We start from the raw sequence: 22786 nt of genomic DNA on the forward strand, positions 1-22786 counted from the left end.
TGACGGCACTACAGCAGGAAAGCTGGGGCCTGTGTTAAACTTTAATTTTTAAACTTAATCTTTTAATCTCTTTATTTAATTATTTATCCTTTATTTTTCTACTACAGCATCTGGGACAGAATTATAAACTTCAGAATTTCATTGCTTGGTAAGATGGGTTTTTTTTATGCTAAAAAATACAGACATTAAAAGTCTCTGAATGTCGAAAAAAATATTAAAAAAATAAAAAATAATAATCTGCAATGTGATTTTTAAAAAATATATATACAGCAAAATATATTTCTTTAATATTCACATTTTTAAAAAGGTCTTTAAATTGCTCCAAAATAAAGATGATTAAATGATTGCGTCTTGTAAATAAAATAAGACTACATTTCCCATCTAGCTCGTGTGACGTAATCGGGGGCGTTATACGCTGCTAGCAAATACACAACGCCTCCTACGCGGATTGGCTCACTTTAGCCCACGTGATTGGTCCTAGCCAATTAGATCGGAGATTTTTTTCCACCCCAAGATCAAATTCCTCTTTTCGTAACCCCGAGCCCAGGAAATGATGACGCTCAGCTGTGAAGTGTTGTCGTGTTGTCAGCTGCTGCTCGCAGACCGACTCGGGCTCTCACGCAGGGACGCGTTTTCTCTTTTAATGCCGTAATTAACTCACGCCATCTTCATCATTACTGCCGTTAGAGTGACGCGTCGCCATGGAAACCGCGTGCGGAGTCAGGATGAAGTCGTGCCGCTGAGACCGGAGGGACCCCCAAAAGAATCAACACTGTGTCTGAAATAAACAACAATAATAACAACAGCAACTAATTATTAAACTCTTCCGATGTGAAAGGAGGAGTTTAAATCACGCGCTGATTATTTCTTTTTAATCACCAGGAGTCAGCTTTACTCGTAAGTATCGCGTTTATTTCTAATATCCGACTTTATACCGTTTCCATGCCAACTGACTTTCAAGAAGGTTTCCACTTTTAACAATTATGTTTTAATTAAAGTGCCAAAACTTTATTTTAGGAAGTTGAAAATACAAACAAACCAGCAATGCATGACTTTTTATTTTTTTTATTTATTTATTAATTTGTAATTTTTTAAATAAACCAGTAAAACACGAAAGTTTTAAAGCACGTGCCTCTTTTATTTATTTATTCATTTATTCATTTATTCATTTATTCATTCATTCATTCACTCACTCACTTTTTTCTATTACTTGCATGGATTATTTAATATTAAATATTTAAAGCACGTGCCTTTCTTTCTTTCTTTCTTTCTTTCTTCATTCATTCATTCACTTTTTCTATTGCTTGCATGCATTATATCATATTTAATATTTGAAGCAAGTGCCACTTTTATTTATTTATTTATTTATTTATTCATTTATTTATTTATTCATTTATTCATTCATTTATTCATTTATTTATTCATTTATTTATTTATTTACTTTTTTATTTCTTGCATGCATTATTTAATATTGAATATTTAAAGCATGTGCCTCTTATTTATTTATTTACTTTTTATTTCTCGCATGCATTATTTAATATTAAATATTAGAAGCACATGCCTCTTTTTATTCATTCATTTATTTATTTATTTATTTATTTAGTTAGTTAGTTAGTTAGTTAGTTAGTTAGTTACTTTTTTCCATTTCTTGCATGCATCATATAATATTTAATATTTGAAGCATGCGCCACTTTTATTTATTTATTTACTTTTTTCTTTTTCTTGTATTATTTGATATTTAATATTTGACCCTTCATCTAATCTTTAAAATCTTTTGTATAAACCAAATTATTATTATTATTATTATTATTATTATTATTATTAAATTGTGGAATACTTGATAATATTGCCCAGGTGCTGGAGCACACTCTTTCCCCTGGATTTCACTGCTGGCTGTTTATTTTAGAGCTGAACTGCTTTATCACAGTGAAGCTTGAACACAATGTCCTGCTCTTATCTTTACCCCACTGAGAATTTAAAGCTCTGGATGCCTCTTGCCACATCTCATTTGTTTTCCTGCAATCTGACACACGATTAAAACCCTCTCCATAATGTCTTTAATAGCTGGAAAAGTGGGTATAATTATCCGTCACCTCACACTCATCACAGCAATTTATTAAAATGTGCTGAAACTGCACTGAAGCCTGTGATCTCTGATCATTAATGTAATGCTTGTGAATTGTGAAGGATTCAGATGTGAGAAATGCTTAAGCAATTGTACAATATTTCATTAGCATATGTAGATTTATTCTGGAGGTAGGTTAAGACCAGGACAAGCTGCGATCGGTCATCATCATCTTTCTCAAGTTTTCAAGGCCAGGACTTCACTTCACATTCTTCCTGCATTGTGTCTGTGGTTAGGGCTGTTTTCTAGCAGGAGCAGTTCCTCTCTGACGTCATGGAAAAAAACAAAGGCAACACAAACATTATTCTTACAAACTCTGAATGGAGAACAAAACCAACACCAAGTTCAAGTATGAAACCAAATAAAATACACAAAGTCTAAATCAGTACAGAAACCATCCTGAGATCAGACTCCAGTCCTGCAGCTCTAACGGTTAAGTAGGTTTTATTTGTCACATATACATTACTGAAGTTCTTTCTTCGCATTTCCTATCCTTGGAGGGTTGGGGTCAGAGTGCAGGGTCAGTCATGATACAGCACCCCTGGGGCTGAGGGCTTGGGGGGTGGGGGTGTTTGAGGGGTTGAGAGCCATGCTCAAGGGCCCAATGGTGGCAGCTTGGTGGTGCTGGGGCTTGATTCCTGATCTTCCACTCAACAACCCAGATCCTTAACCACTTGAGCTACCACTGGCCCCTTTATATTAATCAAGTGCATCTGAAAACTAATGTACTACTTCTTTAAAAAACAAAACATATATACGATTCTAACAACTAAACCAAAAGCATGGTAAACAAATTTGTGCAATAACACTGTTTTAATCTCATGAAAAACTCAAACAACATATGAGCATGATGGTTTTCATTTTAATTTCAATTGTAATGAAGCTATAAGAACATGAACGAACAGCTGACCTCTAAATCATAGCTTTTATTTAATGTTGATCTTTCGGCTACTCCCTATGTGTGAGGGGTCGCCACATTGGACCAGCTGGTCCACACAACAACTTGGCACAGGTTTTACGCCAGATGCCCTTCCTGACGCAACCCTCCCATTTTTAATTCAGGCTTGGACTGGCACTGCATCCAGTGGCTGGGAATTGAACCCAGGCTTTCTGCATAGTAGGTGAGAAACCTACCACTGAGCCACCAGCGCCCCCACTGAGCCACCAGCGCCCCCACTGAGCCACCAGCGCCCACACTGAGCCACCAGCGCCCACACTGAGCCACCAGTGCCCCCACTGAGCCACCAGCACCCCATTACTTTTATTTAATAAGTTGTGTAAATTGTTCAAACGAAAACAAACACTAGTTACTTTCTCTCAAATCTGCTGCCCCTGGTGGTCGATGTTGGTATAACTCTTTAATTTCTAGCTACGTTTTAATATTCTTATTCTATCCAAACAATAAAAAATTCTCAAATATTTATGTGTTAATGTTGGAGATTGTTTTACTCCAGAAGACATTTTTTCACCTCCTCAGAAATGCTGCAGTCTTTATGTCTGTTATGCTGTCGGTTAACGACGGTAACCATCTGTGTTCTTTCTTGATCTAGACGTCCTTGCTTCTTTTTTTTCGCCACGATGAACGTGGGCACGGCGCACAGCGAGGTCAACCCTAACACACGTGTGATGAACAGCCGGGGCATGTGGCTGTCCTACCTGCTGGGCATCGGCCTCCTGCACATCATCCTGCTCAGCATCCCCTTCGTCAGCGTGCCTGTGGTGTGGACGCTCACGAACCTCATCCACAACATGGTGAGATACACAAACACACACAAACACACACACACACACACATGCACACACACACACAGTTTCAGCATTATGTTCACCTTCAAGGTCTTGCTTTTCAGATGAGTTAAGCGTCAGTGTGAGTTCGATTTTCTGGTCATGTGACTTTTCACCTTTATTCAGAGAGCACGAAGAATTATTATTATTTAATAATAATAATAATAATAATAATAATAATAATATTACAAAACATATTTTATTAAGGTTGAATATTCCATTTCATCCTTCTGTGTCTGAAGCCTTGATGAGTATATATTTTTTTTCTGTCATAATATTTACATTTACAAAATTTCTTTGAATAAAATTTTAATAAAGTAATAAAAAAACATATTTTTTTGTTAAATAAATAAATATTAATAAACATTATGTAACTGTACATGTAAACTCGTGTAAAAATCACAGGGCTGTGTAGGTCCTTGTCCTGTGAGCTAAATGGAACAGGATTAAAAAAAAAAAAACTATTGGATTAATATTACAGTTTTGCAATCGAGTGCGAAAGTTTACACACCCCTCTTGCTCCACGCTCTGTAGGTGATGGGTGAACATTTTTTAGGGTCTGGTAAAGGATAAAATAAAATAAAATATCAACATATGATCCTAAATTGTTCTGTTTAATATCTAGCATAATAATAATAATAATAATAATAATAATAATAATAATAATAATAATAATAATGGGTGTATTAGTTAATTTCGATGCTACAGTCCTGCCTGGGAAATGTTTTGGGATTTTTCTCGGTGATTTTTAGTACACAACAACGTCATGCTGTTCAGACATGCTTGTGGTTTGGTCAAAATGTACAGCGCATTATAATAATAATAATAATAATAATAATAATAATAATAATTATAATGTCTTCATTTTGTCTTAGACATACAAAGGCACCCGAATGTTTATTTTTCTTTTTTCTTTGCTCACGTTTTTGGTTTTCAGTGCTACAGCTGATGTTCACGTGGAGCAGCTCAGCAGGCTCTGAGGACCACCTGAAGTTCAGTCGTGTTTTTTTTTTGCTGACTCAGTGTTTCTGGATTTCTGTTGTTAGCTGAATGTGGAGTGTAGATCTGCAGTATCTGTGCTGATTCAGTGCCTGAATATGTGCTGAATAAACCTGTGATATTTAAGGCAAAGTGAGAGATAACTGGGTAATGACCGAGTGTGTGTGTGTGTGTGTGTGTAGTGTATGTATCTCTTGCTGCACACGGTAAAGGGGACGCCGTTTGAGACCCCGGACCAGGGCAAGGCTCGGCTTCTCACTCACTGGGAGCAGATGGACTACGGTGTGCAGTTCACCGCCTCGCGCAAGTTCCTCACCATCACACCCATTATACTGTGAGTGTCACCTTTCTCTATCCTCAACCTCCAACCTCCTTCTTTTCATCCATCCATCCATCCATCCATCATCATTTATCCTCATCCTTCTTTCCCATCATTTTACGCCATTATCTACTGTCCTCCTCAGCCTCCATTATCCAACCTCATCCTCATTCTTCATCCTAAATCATCCATCCTCTATCATCTGTCCTCATCCTTTATTCCTGTCTTCCAGCCTCAGCCTCATCCCTCCATCTTCCATCCTCCTCATTTATCATACAACCTCACCCTCCTTTCTTATCATCCTCCACCGCTATTCTCTATCCCCATTATTATTTTCCATCTTCATTATTGTCCTCATCCTCTATTATCCAACCTCGTCCTCATTCTCCATCCTTCATCATCTGTCCTCATCCTTTATTCCTATCCTCCAGCCTCATCATCATCCCTCAATCTTCCATCTTCATCCTGCTTTATCCAACCTCACTCTCCATTCCAATCATCCCCCACTACCCTTCTCTATCTTCATTGTCCTCATCCTCTATTATTCAACCTAATTGTCCTCACCCTTTCCTATCATCCTTTACTTCCATCCGCTATCCTCATCACCATCATACTCTATCCTCATTATCATTCTCCATCCTCATTATTGTCCTCATGCTCTATTATCCAACCTCATCCTCATTCTCCATCCTCCGCTATTAATCCTCTATCATCTATCCCTTTCCTCAATTCTTGTTCTCCAACCCCATCCTCATCCTGTTTCATCCAACCTCACCCTCCTTTCCTATTATCCTCTACTACTATCCTCTATCCTCATTATCACCATCAGACTATATCCTCATTATCCTTCTTCACCCTCATTATTGTCCTCATTCTCTATTATCCAACCTCATCCTCATTCTCCATTCCTTATCCTCCAACATCTATCCTCATGCTCCATTCCTGTCCTCCAACCTCAACTCATTACGATCCTTATTATTCTGTCATCCATCCTCATCCTCCATTCCCTTCTTCCATTCTCCATCCTCCATCCTCATCCTCCATCCTCCATCTTTCTTCTTCAATCCTGGTCCTCATCCTTTTTTCTCCTCTCAGATTTCTAAACACACATGTATTCTCTGTCCTGTGATGCTGATTATTCAGGCTGCCTTTGCTACATGAGCTCATCAGTAAATATGGAAGTGCTGATGTAGACTTCCTGTGATGACTGCAGCCTTATTTAGGAACAGGCGAGTAGCTCTGCTCTTCTCCTCTGCCTCTCTTTCACTCCTCCACCTTCCTGTATCGCTACATATTATAAGACACCATAGGAACCTGGATTAAGATCAAACACTACAGCTTGCCACTTTAATGACCATCTTTTACGGAGGTAACAGATTTTTCTAACATGGAACACTCTATGGTAAAGGAATAGTCCAGAGTTTCACATCAACATCCTCCATCCTTATTCTCCACACTGGTTCCCCCTCCTAATTCTCATTTTTCCTCCTCACTTCTTTTTCTCCATCTTCCATTCTCCATCCTCATCATCCACCCTTGTTCTCCATCTGCATTCTCTTTTTTCATCCTCAGTTCTATTCCTCCATCCTCATCTTCCATCCTCATTCTTATTATTCATTCTCAATTCTCATCCTCATCTTCCATCCACTATCTTCCATCCTCCATCCTCATTCTCCATTCTCCATCCTGATCTTCGAACCTCTATCCTCCATCCTCATTTTCCATCCTCTATCCTCCATTCTCATCTTCCATTCTTCATCCTCATTCTCCATCCTCATCTTCCATTCTCTATCCTCCATCCTCATCTTCCATTCTTCATCCTCATTCTCCATCCTCATCTTCCATTCTCTATCCTCCATCCTCATCTTCCATTCTTCATTCTCATCCTCCATCCTTATCTTCCATCCTCCATCCTGATCCTCCATCCTCATCCTCCATCTGCATCCTCCATCTTCCATTCTCCATCCTCATCCTCCACCCTTGTTCTCCATCATCCTTCCAATTTTTGATCCTCAATTTTCTTCCTCCATTTTCCATCCTCCATCCTCATCTTCCACCCTTGTTCTCCATCCTCATCTTCCATCCTCATCTCCCATCCTCTATTCTCCATCCTCCATCATTCCCATCTTGATCCTCCACTTGGCAGACACTCCTATCAGGAGCAAATTACACTCATCTCATTTGGATGTAAGATCTTCCATCCTTATCTTCATCCTCCATTCTCCAGCCTCTGTTTTCCTTCCTCCATCCTTATCCTCCTTCCCAAATCATGATTTCTATCTGCTATCCTCTTCTTCCACCTTACATCCTCCATACAAATTGTATCTGATATTGTAATAAAAACCTGAATGCGAAGGAGCTTCCAGAAGTTCTCAAATACGATATTACTAAACAGCTGGATGCTCCATTAATCCCAAAGGAAATTCTTCTAAGGAATTTCCTTTAATAATTTGGAATTTCTCAGGAGAAACTGCTGCATTGTGGGAAACACAAGATGGCATGATTATTTATTTGTTTATTTATTTTTGCATAAATCATGTAAACACTCTAGACTTTTCATTATTTTTGAGACTTATTTTCCAAATGCTGGTGCAGCAGCGAATCAGGTAAAGCGTTAATTAGTAACTTTTTTTTTTTACAAGCCACACATCAAATCCTGGATCTAAGCCTGAGCTCAAACAGGACGGAGTTTATTATGTTTCTGTCTCCTGCCTCACTTTATTACCTCGCCTCATGCTCTTCACTTTCTCTTTGTTTTTTTCCCCCTCTCTTCCACTTTCTCCTGCTCTCGCCGCAATACAGAAGCAAGTGAAAGAAAAATCTTAAATATCGTCTAATTTATCTGTTTATCTTTTCATTGTTTCTAGACATTTGTGCAAATTTAATAACAGAAAAATAAGCAGTGATGATCTTTTAGTTGGTTTATTGTGATCATATAAAAGGAAATAGGGAATAGATTTAATCATATTCACGATACTTGAATGAACATTGAAAGATTTTCTGAATTTAAATCAGTAAAAATAAATTGTAAAACAAATTTAGAATTGTTAAATTCTACACTGCAAGAAATATCTTAAAAGTAGAAAGTAGAATAAAAATCTGCAAACATATGTAATATTTCTTAAGAGGTATTTTTCTCATGAGATGTTTCTCATTATAAATTAAACATACAATTAATTTCTGGATGTTTTTACACATTTTTTTCAAACTTTTTTTTTTGCTAAAAATGAAAGAAAAAATAAAATTAATCAAGCTTAAAATCATTGAAAATATCTAGAAATATTTGGAATAATCATATATTTGCTTTATTGTAAGCTTATAACAGGAAATACTAGATTTATTTGACTACATTAATTTTTTTTTTTTTCTTACAGAGAGACGGTTTTTATTTGTTCAGTTTATTGTCTCTTCTGGTTTGTTGTCAACCAGTGACTCAACAACACATGGTCACAACTGAAAGCTGAGTGTAGTTAAAAGTGATTTTTTGTGATTGTTTTGACCCAAAAAAAGGCCCCAAAATTTAATTTAATTTAATTTAATTTTTTTAATTGAACTTAATTTAATAATTTTATTTAAAAAAAAATTTCTATATGAATTATGGAGTTTTTTTCTATTGAATTGCTGCATTGCTGATTCTTCTATTAAACTCCGAGCAGTGAGACATGTCTGTAATAACTTCCTGTGAGAGCTGTACTCATGTTCATGCACGTAAATGGAAGAGGAATTTGGCTGAATTCGTGTTGTGATGTCACACGACACGTCTCGGGCCAAATCTAAAGAAGAATCTGCGTCATTAAAAAAAATTGCAATTATGTTAATTATATTTATTTGTTTATAATTATATAATCAAAATCGCTAATATAATAGTAATATTAAATTATATTACTATATTATTTATTAATTTATTTGTTATCCAGCCAAAGTCGCATGATATATGTTGCATATCTCTAAAATACATTCAGAAATTGTTGTCCTATTTTCCTTAACCTCCAGCACACATAGCATAGTTACTTCAACTGAGAAAGCAAACACTTCATGATGTACTGGCGCTACACGTTGATTATTTTCCTGCTCAAAAGAGTTTTACGCTCCACAAAACATCTTCAGAGTTATTTTGCATGTCGCCTGTCGTGCCCGGGTAAAGTGATCCACGGTTCGGAACAGCGCTGTGTGCCGGGTCTGAGCTCTGCTCCTCAAAGCGCTCATGTTTCCTGATATCTGATGTCCTTTTCTCCTTCTAGCTACTTCCTCACCAGCTTTTACACCAAGTACGACCGAGTCCACTTCGTCATCAACACGGTGTCCCTGCTCACCGTACTCATCCCCAAGCTCCCTCAGCTGCACGGAGTCCGTCTCTTCGGGATTAACGAGTACTGAAGGTTCTCCTCACTCATCAGCTCCTCTTTGTCTGATGGATGACGTTGAGAAATGAAAGGAAAAGAAGGGAAACTTAACGGGTCACTTAACATCATGTCCACTGGTCACTATTTGGTGTTTTGACGTGATCTGTGGATCAGGAGCGAGAGCTTTTCGACACGTCAGGCAGCGATTTGACCAGGATAGAGTTTTTTTCCCAGCAAATAGTTTCCCCCCACTTCTTTTCTTAAGAATTCTGTACGCTCGGATGTTTTCGATGTCCAGAAAACGGATCGAATCGCGTACATGGTTCCACAAACCCGGAAAATAAAAAATAAAAAAGCACAAGAACAAACGGCGTAGAAATAAGCAAGAGAGGAAAAAATATTCCCGTGTCTTTATGGACCTTCATGGATTTGGATGTCTGTGTTGGGCTTTTAGCTTTGCTAATTCACTCTTAGCTCAGTAGGTTACGTTAACTGAAAAAACAGTGTTTTATTTGACATTTCGTCAGATTTCGAGGGATTTCTGCTGCTGCTTCATCGTCTGTTATTCGCTTGTTTGTTCAAAGCATGACATTTTAAATCCTTTTTATTTTAAATGTTTTATTCAGTCTGTCGATACTCTTTAGGAGACCTGGTAATAATAGTAATAATAATAATAATAACAATAATAATAATAATAATGGGTGTATTAGTTAATTTCGATGCTACAATCCTGCCTGGGAAATGTTTTGGGATTTTTCTTGGTGATTTTAGTACACAACAACGTCGTGCTGTTCAGACATGCTTGTGGTTTGGTCAAAATCTACAGCGCTGTAGTCCAGGAACAAATGAATCTTTTCAGTGAGCGTGACTCAGACAGATACGTTCAGTCATGTAGGGTTAGCTAACGCAGATCAGGCTGTGTTGGGATTGGAAAATAATCCGAAACATGCTGGTGTGATTCGGCTGTTCATTACGTTTTACGTTTACTTTCCTTGTTCTGCTCAAACACTACAGAAAGTTGACAATGTTCAGTATTTATAATCTATTAATAAGTCAAACTCCTGCTTTTTATCCGTTTATGGATATCGCTCATGTTAGAGAATGTCCACAAAGCAAGATTTTCAACCTTCTTATATAAACAGCTGTAAACAGTCCTTCCTTCACCATCGACTCCTTTTATTTTCTTCTCTCTCTCTTAAAGTTACAGTGAAAGCCCAAAGCGTAATCTCGTCCGTCTGAACAGACGAGTGGTGGAAGTTCTGCTGCTGAGACTCTCTTCATCTTATCCTACAAATGATTATAGATTGTTCCTCATTACATAACATTACATTTGAAAGATCTGATTTCTCACATATGGAGCGCCCATCACTCGAGTCCTTGTGAGTTGTTACCATGGAAACCATCACGTATTACATCGAGTCTTTGCTTTTTAACGAATTCCTGCGCTTTTTATCGTCTGTTAACTCCAAACAGTAAAATAAAGGGGAGGGAGAACATATAATAAACATCTATTTTAGTGAGCAGGATTGACCTGAAATCATTGTCCAGTATTAAACAAGCGGATGAATAAATGAGATTGGTTTAAAAGTGTCCATGTCGCTAACACTAACGCTAGTTAGCCGGCTAGTTAACTGCTAGTAAGCTAGCTGGACATGGAGTATGATTTTATTATCTGAGATTTCTGAGAGAGATTGTCTCAATTTTGTCACGGATTTTATGAACAGAGGTGAAACGTGTCAACATTGACTAAAAATCTAATATGAATAAATGTATCTATAAAGTATTTCAAAGAGCATGGAGTGAATGTGAACCAATATGGCTGTAAAATTACAAAAAAGTCAATGTTATAACATCAAATAACCCCACAATTAGCCTGTTCCACATGAGAAAGCATACTGTGATTATAAGCCCCGCCCCTAAAGGCAGCATTTTAGGAAATAATATCAGTTTAGTCATGAATGAATGTCTACATTTATACAAACACAGCTGTTGTTTGTATCTGTAACAGATTCTGTCACAGAGTATCACAGTGTCACTTCCTGTTCTTCGACACGATTAACATAAAGCGGTTGAATTAGCGACATCACAAACTAGCAGAGATCTAGCCCCACCCCTTGGTCAGTTGTGCTGAGAAAGGGGGGTGACATCATGTGACATCATCAGAACACACATGACGCTGTTCCCCTGAGTGTTTGGATATGTCACATGTCTATATTGCAGTAACTTTGTGATTCTGCTTAATATTGAATGGATAGATACAAGTCTATGGGAATTTTTGGGATTTTCAATCTTCCTGTATGGGAAAACGAAATTCCGGAAAAATTTATGGCTTCATCCGGACCAAGATTCTGAAGGAGCTGGCCGAGTTTGGTGTCGATATCTCGAAAGCCTGCTGAGTTATAAACCTCCAAAGTTTTGAATGGAATTCTATCTGAAAAAAGGCCACTTTGAGCTTCCGTACCAGGAATACTGGAATTCCGATCGCTTAGAAAAGTAACAACTATGCCGAGTTTGATGCATGTAGCTGGAAAGCTCTAGGAGGAGTTAGAGTCAATAATTAATTGTCTAAGAAAATAATCCTAAGAAGTTTATTAAGCAAAACAGAATAGCCAACATAACAACATAAATAAAATACAATAATAACAGGCCCAGAATCAATCCTGGCTCCAAATCTCCGCCCCCTTTTTTTGTCCTGTAGGTAAACAGTATTTCTGACGTATTTGATTAAAGTGGTGTACGTATTTAATCTGCTGAACTCTCTAGCGTCTGCTTGGGTAGCGCACATCCTGTTCTAGCAGAAAGAACACAGAGAAACACAGTATTTGTGAACAGGATTGGAGGCAGGGGCTATTTTTAGATTCTGGCTCGTGTCGTATCATTGGTCAGTTTCTCCTACTATTTATAGACACGCTGGTTTTGTCTCGTTAAAGCACTAACGCTAAAATTAGACGAGTCAGCCTCTCGGGTTCAACTCTTTTGTTTCAGACTCTCTTCGTTCTCAGAAATGAGACGGGGTGAGTTGGGGGGATACTGGTGCTCTCTGAAAGAAAGAGATGCACACACACACACACACACACACACACAACACCACTCACAGCCCAGAGACTTCATTGTTTTGTGTTTTTGTTCATTTTTTTCCATCATTTATTCTCTGTTCAGGTTTTAATCATTGCCTTTAAAATGCTTTGGCAAAACTCTGTACAATTTGTCATGCTAATAAAGCTGATTTGAATTGAATTGAGAGATGGGGAGAGAGAGAGAGAGAGGCAGGCTGAGAGACTGAGGGTGAGACACACCGATAGATTGAGACTTAAAGAGAGAAAGAGTGTTGTAGGGACTGATCGAGAGAGACTGATAGACTGAGACTAATAGAGAAAGAGAGAGACTGAGAGAATGGGTTAGAGAGACTGATGGAGAGAGAGACTGATAGACAGACATTAGCTGTCTAATAATAGAGAGAGGACTGATGGGGAGAGAGAGAGAGACTGGTAGACTGAGGTTGATAGAGAGGCTGAGACTGAATGAGAGAGACTGAATGAGAGAGACTGATAGAATGAGACTGAGATTAATGGAGAGAGATAGACTAGTCTAAGAGTCTAATAGAGAGACTGAGATTGTCAGAGAGAAAGACTGGTAGTTTGAGGTTGATAGAGCGGCTGAGACTGATGGAGAGAGACTGAGAGGAAGAGAAATACTGATAGACTGAGACTGATGGAGAGAGACTGATTGATCAAGAGACTGGTAGAGAGACTGATAAACTGAGAGTGACGAAGAGAGGTTGATATAGAGAGGTACAGAGAGAAAGATTGACTGAGGTTGATAGAGAGTCTGAGAGAGGGAGAGAGAGAGAGTTATGATAGAGAGGTGACTGATAGGGAGATTGAGGCTGAAAGAGGGAAAGAGTGTTGTAGGGACTGATCGAGAGAGACTGATAGACTGAGACTAATAGAGAAAGAGAGAGACTGAGAGAATGAGAGAGAGAGACTGGTATACTGAGGTTGATAGAGAGACTGATAGAAAGAGATAGAGAGACAGATAGACTGGTTCTACTGGAGTCTGATATAGAGAGGAAACTCATTGTATTTATATTTATTTAAATCTGCTATAAACTCACTTCATAACAGGAAATCTCACAGAGAACAGAAGTGAGATATCTACCTGTCCTACCTGTCCTTACAGTGTCACACCTGTCCTAATTCAGTATTTTATAACCGCTATTACATCACTAATGTCCAGTGTTTTATAACAAAATCATACACAAATCATTTTCATACGCTGTCATAAATTCACTCATACAATTACATACAGATATCAGTACAGCAGGTCACTCAGCTTCTAGAAGATTCTCTGAGTTTCTCCAGATTTTGTTCTGGGAGTAAAGATTCTGGGGAAAAATGACCGATGCAAACACAAGGTCCAGTACATCATTTTAAAAAAAATTAAAAAAATATTTTTTAATTTTTTAGGCTTAAGATAAAAGAAAATATATATTACATAATATATAACATAATTGAGTTGATTCAGTGTTCAAAAATTATAATATATTTGATAAAAATGATAAAATAAAAATAACAAATCTAATGTAATAACACACCTGTCATAGCTAACATATAGGGGAAAAAATAACAGATTTTTTAAAATTACATTCTTAGTTTTGTTGTTTTATATATTTATTTTATTTCTTTTAATTATAAAAAAAATAATAGTTAAAAAGTTAAATAAATTCAAATACAAGAATCCTCTTCTTGTCGGGACATGCTAATAACAGAGTTGTCTTATTACTCCCCATGTTTAATTTTTGAGCTTTCATGGAATTAGTTATATTTGTAGATGAGTTATACATTTTATATGTACATTTTCCTGTTTTATTATTATTATTATTTTTTTTTCATTTAAAAACTATTGGGGGTGAAAACCTTTGCACTCTGTAGTCCTCTGGAATCAAGTGTTAAATAAACAGAGCTTTATGTTCATGTACTTTTGTAGATGTCTGTCATGTTTTTAAGGACGTACGCTGCGAAAGAACATTCAGGATTTTTAACCCTTTGGTTGTAGTGTGTATTTTAAATGTCTCTCTCTCTCTCACACACACACACACACAGACATTTCCCAGTTATCTCACACACAGAGGAATATTTACATTAACAGCCAGGCTGCTGTCACATAGACCCTTTCCATGAAATTGTATTTCATTTTGGCAGAGAAAGAGAGAGATAGAGAGGGTGAGGAAGAGAGATAGAGAAAGACAAAGAGAGGGGGTGAGAGAGGTAGAGAGAGAAGGTGTGAGAGAGGGATAGGGAAAGGAGGGGAGGAAGATGGAGGGAGAGAGATGGAGAGAGAGAGGGAGAGAGACAGAGAAAGGGGGGGGGGAGAGGAAGATGGAGGGTTAGAGAAGGTGTGAGAGAGGGATAGAGAGAGGAGGGGAGGAAGATGGAGGGAGAGGGATGGAGAGAGAGGGAGGGAGAGGAAGGTGGAGAGAGAGAGAGAGACAGGGAAAAAGAGAGGGGGAGAGAGGGAGTGTGAGAAAAAGAGAGAGTGGGGGGGCTAGAGAGAAAGAAGTAGAAGAGAGAGGGGGAGACAGACAGAGAGAGGTGTAGAGAGAGAGAGAGGTGAAGAGGTGGATTCTCTGTTTCCTGATGTCCTTGTGGATGTCAGAGAGAATCAGGAGTGAAATCTGTAACAGAAGCCGGTGCCTTTATGACTGCTTTACGAATACAGAGAAGCCTTGTGGACATAAGGATCCAGTTTCAAACACAAAGCACAAAACATCCATGATTTCTGTGAAATATGACAGGAAATATGACCTCACTTCCTGTTGACGTTTCTCCCTTCAGGTGCTGTTTCATACCTTTTATTTGTTTATTTATTTTTATTTAATATCCTTCCATTTTCAGTACATTTTTTGTGTTTCTTTGCATCCAGCTCATTCATAATCACAGGTACTAATCACTTCCTGTCTTTCTCTCATAGCCCAGATTTCCTGCTCTTACAACACACCATGTGTTCGTCTAAAACTGTCCTGTGATTGTTCATGAATAAAATGGACCGCGTCCTCAGAAGTGTCTCTAGACAAAGAGTTCAAGGTGTTGCCTGATCCTCTGAAATTCCCCAGATCTCAGACCCATGGAGTTTCCAAATAAGACCAGCCATTCGACTAGGACAAAAGTAATGGCACCCCACAATAGAATAAGTGCTGATATGTGTCTGTGGGAGTGGCAGTGGCTGAGCTGCGTTACTGGAAAATTTAAATGAGCCTTGCCTTTTATGGAGTTTTGTGGGCGTGGCTACGTGTAAATGCTATGAATCTGTTCGGTATGTTTATAAACGCCAAAAAACCCCCCAAAATTTGGATATTTTTTTGTTTTATACACACTGTACATGTGCACTAAATGTCCTGAGGCATCACATTAAAGATTTTTAACAAGACATTTATAAGATATTTGTAACACATTAATAAAAACATTCCAGTTCCTGTCCTCTCTGCAGTATATTTCCTAATAGCCGATCTGCAGAGCTCATAGACTCCACTGTAACGCAGCGAGCACAGAGCGCCCAGAGGAGTAACATTTCCCTCAGCTGACCAGGACACAGAGTGAGCCAGTGGGGGAAAGGCAAGTGGAGCATCGTGTTCTTCAGCATCGGTGACTGTAATGTGATCACACAGAGACATTACCTAAAGACTCAGTCTTCTAAAACATTGAGTGAGTGAGAGTGAGGGGGGGAAGGTAAGAAAGAAAGAGAAATAAATAACTAATTGAAGAAAGAAAGAAAGAAAGAAAGAAAAAGTGGTGACTATAGATACAGTACATACATGTTTTATAAATAAAGAGAGAGAGAGAGAGACAGGGTGAGAGAGAGAGAGGTCTCAGGTGCCTGTTGTGTGTGTAGTTACAATAGATGAGAAGTAAAATGTTTCTCTGTACTTACATTGTGTGTGTGTGTGTGTGTGTATAGTTACAATACTTACAATAGATCAAAATTTCAATGTTTATCTGTACTTATATTGTGTGTGTGTGTGTGTACTTTCAATAGATGAGAATTCCTTTGTGTGTGTGTATATAGTTACAATAGAAGAGAATTTCAATGTTTGTGTGTGTGTGTGTGTGTGGTTCTGACAGTTGAGACGTTTATCAGTACTAAGATTCCATTAGATTAGATGTAAAAGGACTTTTTGCTGAATGTTGTTGTTTGGATTGTGTTGATAAGATACTGTCTATAACACTGTATAATCCACATGTAGTTACATCACCACTGCTCTTTATTTTTCACCTCTGTGTAGAAGCTCATGAGGAACAATGAACGTCAGTGTTTCCTGTAATGGGGTGTTGAAACACTAGGGGTCAGTACAGTCCTGTGTGTGTGTGTGTATGTGTGTGTGTGTGTGTGTGTGTGGTGTAACACTCCTCAGGGTTTCGTTGTGAGGTAAAGGTTACTCTGTACAGGACGTACCCGTGATTGTGGGCTGGTGAATTGTGGGAAAGGGATTTGATCTGGTGCCAGTCTGTCATTCTGAATGAAGAGTCGCTCAGAATGCACTTTTATTTTTCAGTCCTATTAAAGAGCTGAGGCCAATAGATCCAAAGGTCAGCAGAAATACCTTTGTGGTTTAGAAAGAAAACATTGAAACCATCTGGAATTATTCTCCTGTTTGTAAACTTGAACAAAAGTATAGCTGGAATTTTTACAATTATTTTAATGCAGTCATTTTATATACTTATTTATATGGTAATATTATACAGTTATTTAATACAGTAATTTTATATTGGTATTTTGTTCAGTAATTTAATATAGCAATTTTATGCTGTAATTTTTATGTAGTATTTTTTATATAATATAACATTTTTTTTTACAATAATTTAATGCACTAATTTTAGATAGAAATAATTCTGTACAGTAATTAAATATATTCATTTTATACAGTAAATTTATATTGCAGTTTTATGTTATAATTTTATTTAGTAACATTATAGAATTTTATACAGTTTTATTGTATGTTCAGTTTATATAGAAATTATTGATTGTTTTTATAATTTTATAATATAAAATTATAATTTTATACCTTAATTTTAGAGTAATTTTTATATTGTAATATCTTACAGCAATTATATATAGTAATATTTATATTGAAATTTCTTATTTTTATATATAGTAAAAATGATATCGTAATTTTATACATTACTTTTATATTGTAATTTAATATATTTTGTATAGTAAAATTTCTATAGTGATTTTATACAGTGCACTTATAAAGTAATTTTACATTGTCCTTTCTTACAGAAAATGTCTTAATTTTTTGTAAATATGAATAAAAATATGCAATATATATATATATATATTTATATATATATATATATATATATATATATATATATATATATATATATTTATCACAAATGATCAATGATATATATATATATGTATGTATATATTTGTGATCATTTATGATAAATAATGAATTATTTGAATAAATCCTGACAAAAAAAAATTAATAGAAAATTTTAACACCAACTTTTATTTATTTCTTTTTTAAATAGCTGCTTTTAATCAATTTATTTGACCTTTAGGAAGCATATTATGACATCACAATATAGATAGTAATTTTTAGTAATATATAGTAAGTATAGTAATATTTGTGATGAATGAAAAGGAAGTGAATATAAAGTGAGTGATCCGTAATTAACCTTCATCATCATCAGCAGCAGCAGCAGCGTGTCTCCGAGACAGCAGGGGGCTCCATACACCAGAGTTTTTTTACACTAATCTGAAGCGACGTCTGCTTTCTATAAATAGCCCTCGCTTCTAGGTAAAGACTACTGGCCTGATTTTCTTCCTGTTTTATCTTGGCTTAGTTTGCTCTGGCTTTAACTGCAACACCGCGTCCTTCAGCCGCTCTGGAGAACTTTGAGGCCTGGAACAGTACAGAAATTTCTGGAAAATGTGTGTTGTGTTTTTTTGTGGGGTATTTTGTGGGTTATGGGGTGGGATGGGTTGGGATTGGGGGGTCAAACAAATCGAGGAACAGATAGAAAATACATGAGAAGAGCTGAGTGCAAAAGTTTTCACCCCCCCTGTGGTTTCTAGGTGGAGACAAATCTACTGATAAATACAGTAAATAGATCATTCATTAGAGCAGGTGACTTTTTTAAAGGGTTTTATAACCGACTGATTTTCTTGTAACACCATTGTATGTGCTCTTGAATCCTTTTCACCAAAAACCCACTCTAGATATTGTAATCCAGGCACGTATACACAATGAAGAACTGACAGCTGAGTGCAAACGTTTGGACCCCCTATGGTTTCTTGCGAATAAACAATAAAAATAAATAAATGCCGCAACAACACCCAGAGAACAATCTGGAAGTATAAAGGAAGATCTAGATCAAGATCAAGAAAGAATTTATTCATATATTTATTTATTTCTCTTTTAGAGGAAGTTTTAATGTCTGAAAATGAAATGTCCTGAGGGTGTGCAAACTTTTGCACTCATCTATATAGGATGCTTTATAGAGCAGGATCTGTCAAGCTGCAAACCTGAGCTCAGTCAACTGTACTGACATGCAGCTGAGATTCGTGTGTGTGTGTGTGTGTGTTGAACCTCATGAGTTTTAAAACTGCACCTCTTCTCACGGAAGTGAAATCTCTCTGATTTGAGTCCCGTTTGAGGAGCAGGACGTTACATAAGGCCCCCTTTGATAGTTTGGGAAGTGAAATATAAATGCGTGGTGGCGTCTTAAAGCTCTTGCTGCTGTTGTAGAAAAAGTGAAAGTGGCAGCAGGAGGCATTACATTTCCACACATTTGAATAACTCAACAAATGAGGAGTTTGTGTGTGTGTGTGCACCCGGTGCGAGGGGCCGGACGTGGCAGCCCCTCATCCCCACGGGCCGGGGGCAGATGTCCTGAACGGCGAGGTTGTACAGGGACGTGGCTATAAATAGCACGACCCCCTGATGCTGAAGATGAGAGATGGATCCCTTCAGGAAGTGGGTGATGGAGGGGATAACTGAGGGTATGGAGGATGTAGAACAGAGGTGATCACAATAGCATTGCTTTAATGGTGAAAAATATTGGCACGCGTGTGATATTACTAAAATATTCATGAGCGAATTTTGATCCTAAACATACAGGAAGACTTTGTCTCTATAAGTATATAAGAAGCAGCAAAAAGCAGACAGGGGAAAACCAGGAAATAACACACAGGAACTGAAACTAGGAAACAAAGCTTGGAGTCAGCGCTAGAAATGCACATAAATAAAATTTCCCAAAGGTATTACGACGTGACTGGATATAAATAGAGGAAGTAAACGAGAGAAACGCTGAAAGCATGGACGCATTTGGAGGAAATGTTGCATGACAAAAATAACATGAAAGCTTTTCTCAGATACTATGTTCTTATTTTTTTGGCAAGTTTATCTACAGTCCTAACCTCTGGACAGGTGACCAGGTTCAGAACTGAAAGCTTGAGTAATTTATGAAGCCTTCAATCTACGCGAGAAGCTCTGAATCACCAACCATGGAACAGCCCCAAAGCATTAATTCCCCCACCTCCATTTTTTACACCACACTCGAGGGGTTTTTCTTGTACACATCCCCCATCCCCATGTTTTTCCCCTAGAAACACATCAGCGGTGTGTGTGTGTGTGTGTGTGCTAGACCAAACACTTCATTTTTTCAGTTAGGTTTATTCTCTTATTTCATTTTTTCTTTCATTTTGTGAAAGTTCAGTCCAGACTTCTTCCTGTATTATCCCCAGATGTTCCCAAGATGAGCGTAAGATATAATCTCCCCATACGCTCCTAGATTCAGCACCAGAGACCAGCTCCAGCAGGAGAAGACCAGGCAGCATCAAATCATGTTACCTGCCTCCCATGCCTCTACTCTGAGGCTCTCCTCTGAGATTCTCAAGCTGCTCATCCCTGAGCAAAGATTAAGTCCCGCAATCCTGTGGCTGAACCTGTGCCTGTAGTGACGACTTCATTCACAGCCTGTGATTACAGTCATTACAGGAACGTAGACTGACACAGCGCTTTGTACGCATTCTGAGCTCCATACCACTTTACCACCACTGTAACACTGCTGACCTGATCTGACTCCTGATCCTTATCCTTATCTGACCCCTAAGCCTGCTTTGATTCCTTGTCCTGATCTGACTCCTGATCCTTATCCTTATCTGACCCCTAAGCCTGGTTTGATTCCTTGTCCTGATCTGACTCCTTATCCTTATCTGACCCTTAACTCTGGTTTGATTCCTTGTCCTGATCTGACTCCTGATTCTTATCCTTATCTGACCCCTAAGCCTGGTTTGATTCCTTGTCCTGATCTGACTCCTGATTCTTATCCTTATCTGACCCTTAACTCTGGTTTGATTCCTTGTCCTGATCTGACTCCTGATTCTTATCCTTATCTGACCCTTAACTCTGGTTTGATTCCTTGTCCTGATCTGACTCCTGATTCTTATCCTTATCTGACCCTTAACTCTGGTTTGATTCCTTGTCCTGATCTGACTCCTGATCCCGATCCTTATCTGACCCCTAACTCTGATTTGATTCCTTGTCCTGATCTGACTCCTGATTCTTATCCTTATCTGACCCCTAACTCTGATTTGATTCCTTGTCCTGATCTGACTTCTGATTCTTATCCTTATCTGACCCTTAACTCTGGTTTGATTCCTTGTCCTGATCTGACTCCTGATCCTGATCCTTATCTGACCCATAACCTTGATTTGATTCCTTGTCCTGATCTGACTCTTGATATAATGCTTAATTTACAAATAATGTAAATGCGAATAATTTCCTTTCTACAACAGCAACCTAGAGCTCCTGAGGAACTACTAGACTCCTGATCCTGATTCGAATTCTGACCTTCATCTGACTCCTGAGCTCACTTCTGATCCTGGTTTGACCCCTGATCTTGACCCTGATATGACTCCTGATCTCACTCCTGACCCTGATCTGACTCCTGATTTGACTCCTGATCTGACTCCTGATCTGACTTTTGATTCTGACCCTGATCTGAATCCAGATCTGAATCCTGATCCTGATCTGACTCTAGATTTGACTTCTGATCTGACTCCCGATCTGACATTTGGTCCTGATCCCGATCTGACTCCTTATCTGATCTGAATCTTTATCTGACTCCTGATCCTGATATGAATCTTGATTTGACTCCTCATCTGACTCCCAATCTGACTTTTGATCCTGACCCTGATCTGACTCCTGATCTCACTCCTGACCCTGATCTGACTCCCGATCTCACTCCTCACCCTGATCTGACTCCTGACCCATGAGCTGACACCTGATTTAACTCCTGATCTGACTTTTGATCCTGACCCTGATCTGACTCCTGACCCTGACCTGACACCTGATTTGACTCCTGATCTGACTTTTGATCCTGACCCTGATCTGATTCCTGATCTGAATCTTGATCTGACTCCTGACCCTGGTCTGACACCTGATTTGACTCCTGATCTGACTCCTGACCCTGATCTCACTCCTGACCCTGATCTGAATCTTGATCTAACTCTTGACCCTGATCTGACTCCTGATCTGACTTTTGATCCTGACCCTGATCTGACTCCTGATCTTGATCTGACTCCTGACCCTGATCTGACTCCTGATCTTGATCTGACTCCTGATCCTGATCTGAATCCTGACCCTGATCTGACTTCTGAGAAAAAAAGAAAGAAAGAATAAATATAGCTGCAAGCAGCAATGACAGGCCCTCACACTATAGGCCATCACTACACGGTGCCATCACCGCCCAGGCGCACCAGACACAGTGAGCACAGTGGGTACATGCATTAAAAGGGGAAATACCAAAAGGACAAGATTGACAATTTGGGTGTACTGAAAGTGATCACAGCAGTGTCCACTGATGGCAAAACGAAAACTGACTTTCCTTCTAAACTATATAAGGACAAAAGGGACAGTTTGGGTGTAATGAAATAGATCATAGCAATGTCCAGTGATATCCAAAGGGACAATGACTCTAAACTATCCCTCTAAACTATATTACTATATCAGTTTATATATATATATATATAGAGAGAGAGAGAGAGAGAGAGAGAGAGAGAGTCACCCAGAAAAATGTATACACATGTATACATTTATATGCAATGCATACACATTTCAGGATTTAAGAAATTTTTTTTATACAGCAATTTGTATAAATATTGTATTACTAAATTTATTGCTATACGTTATAGATTGATTTATAT

General features: G+C 38.0%; 1 protein-coding gene across 3 annotated transcripts; it reads left to right on the plus strand.

Moving 5' to 3' along the window:
• The first annotated feature begins 533 nt into the window (after positions 1–533).
• Positions 534–16678, plus strand: ormdl3 (ORMDL sphingolipid biosynthesis regulator 3). 3 transcript variants are annotated; one of them, XM_058406468.1, is made up of 5 exons: positions 535–897; positions 3188–3246; positions 3676–3877; positions 5092–5243; positions 9470–14833. In XM_058406468.1, the coding sequence occupies exons 3-5, from the start codon at positions 3704–3706 to the stop codon at positions 9603–9605; spliced, it is 462 nt and encodes a 153-aa protein (XP_058262451.1). In that variant the 5' UTR covers positions 535–897; positions 3188–3246; positions 3676–3703; the 3' UTR covers positions 9606–14833. The 3 variants fall into 3 exon arrangements, with proteins under 3 accessions (XP_058262452.1, XP_058262451.1, XP_058262450.1); XM_058406469.1 differs by lacking the exons at positions 3188–3246; positions 9470–14833 and adding an exon at positions 15542–16678 and having other exon boundaries at positions 534–897; XM_058406467.1 differs by lacking the exon at positions 3188–3246 and having other exon boundaries at positions 537–897; positions 9470–14831.
• Positions 16679–22786: the final 6108 nt, after the last annotated feature.

This window comes from Hemibagrus wyckioides, linkage group LG13, assembly GCF_019097595.1.
Source record: "Hemibagrus wyckioides isolate EC202008001 linkage group LG13, SWU_Hwy_1.0, whole genome shotgun sequence".
NCBI classification, from domain to species: Eukaryota; Metazoa; Chordata; class Actinopteri; order Siluriformes; family Bagridae; genus Hemibagrus; species Hemibagrus wyckioides.

Excerpts from the sequence above, each read along its gene's own strand:
- ormdl3 (XM_058406468.1), top strand. The coding sequence starts at position 3,704 with ATGAACGTGGGCACGGCGCACAGCGAGGTCAACCCTAACACACGTGTG. Across the intron at positions 3,878-5,091 it reads CGAACCTCATCCACAACATG|TGTATGTATCTCTTGCTGCA; the intron begins GTGAGATACACA and ends GTGTGTGTGTAG. Across the intron at positions 5,244-9,469 it reads ACCATCACACCCATTATACT|CTACTTCCTCACCAGCTTTT; the intron begins GTGAGTGTCACC and ends TTCTCCTTCTAG.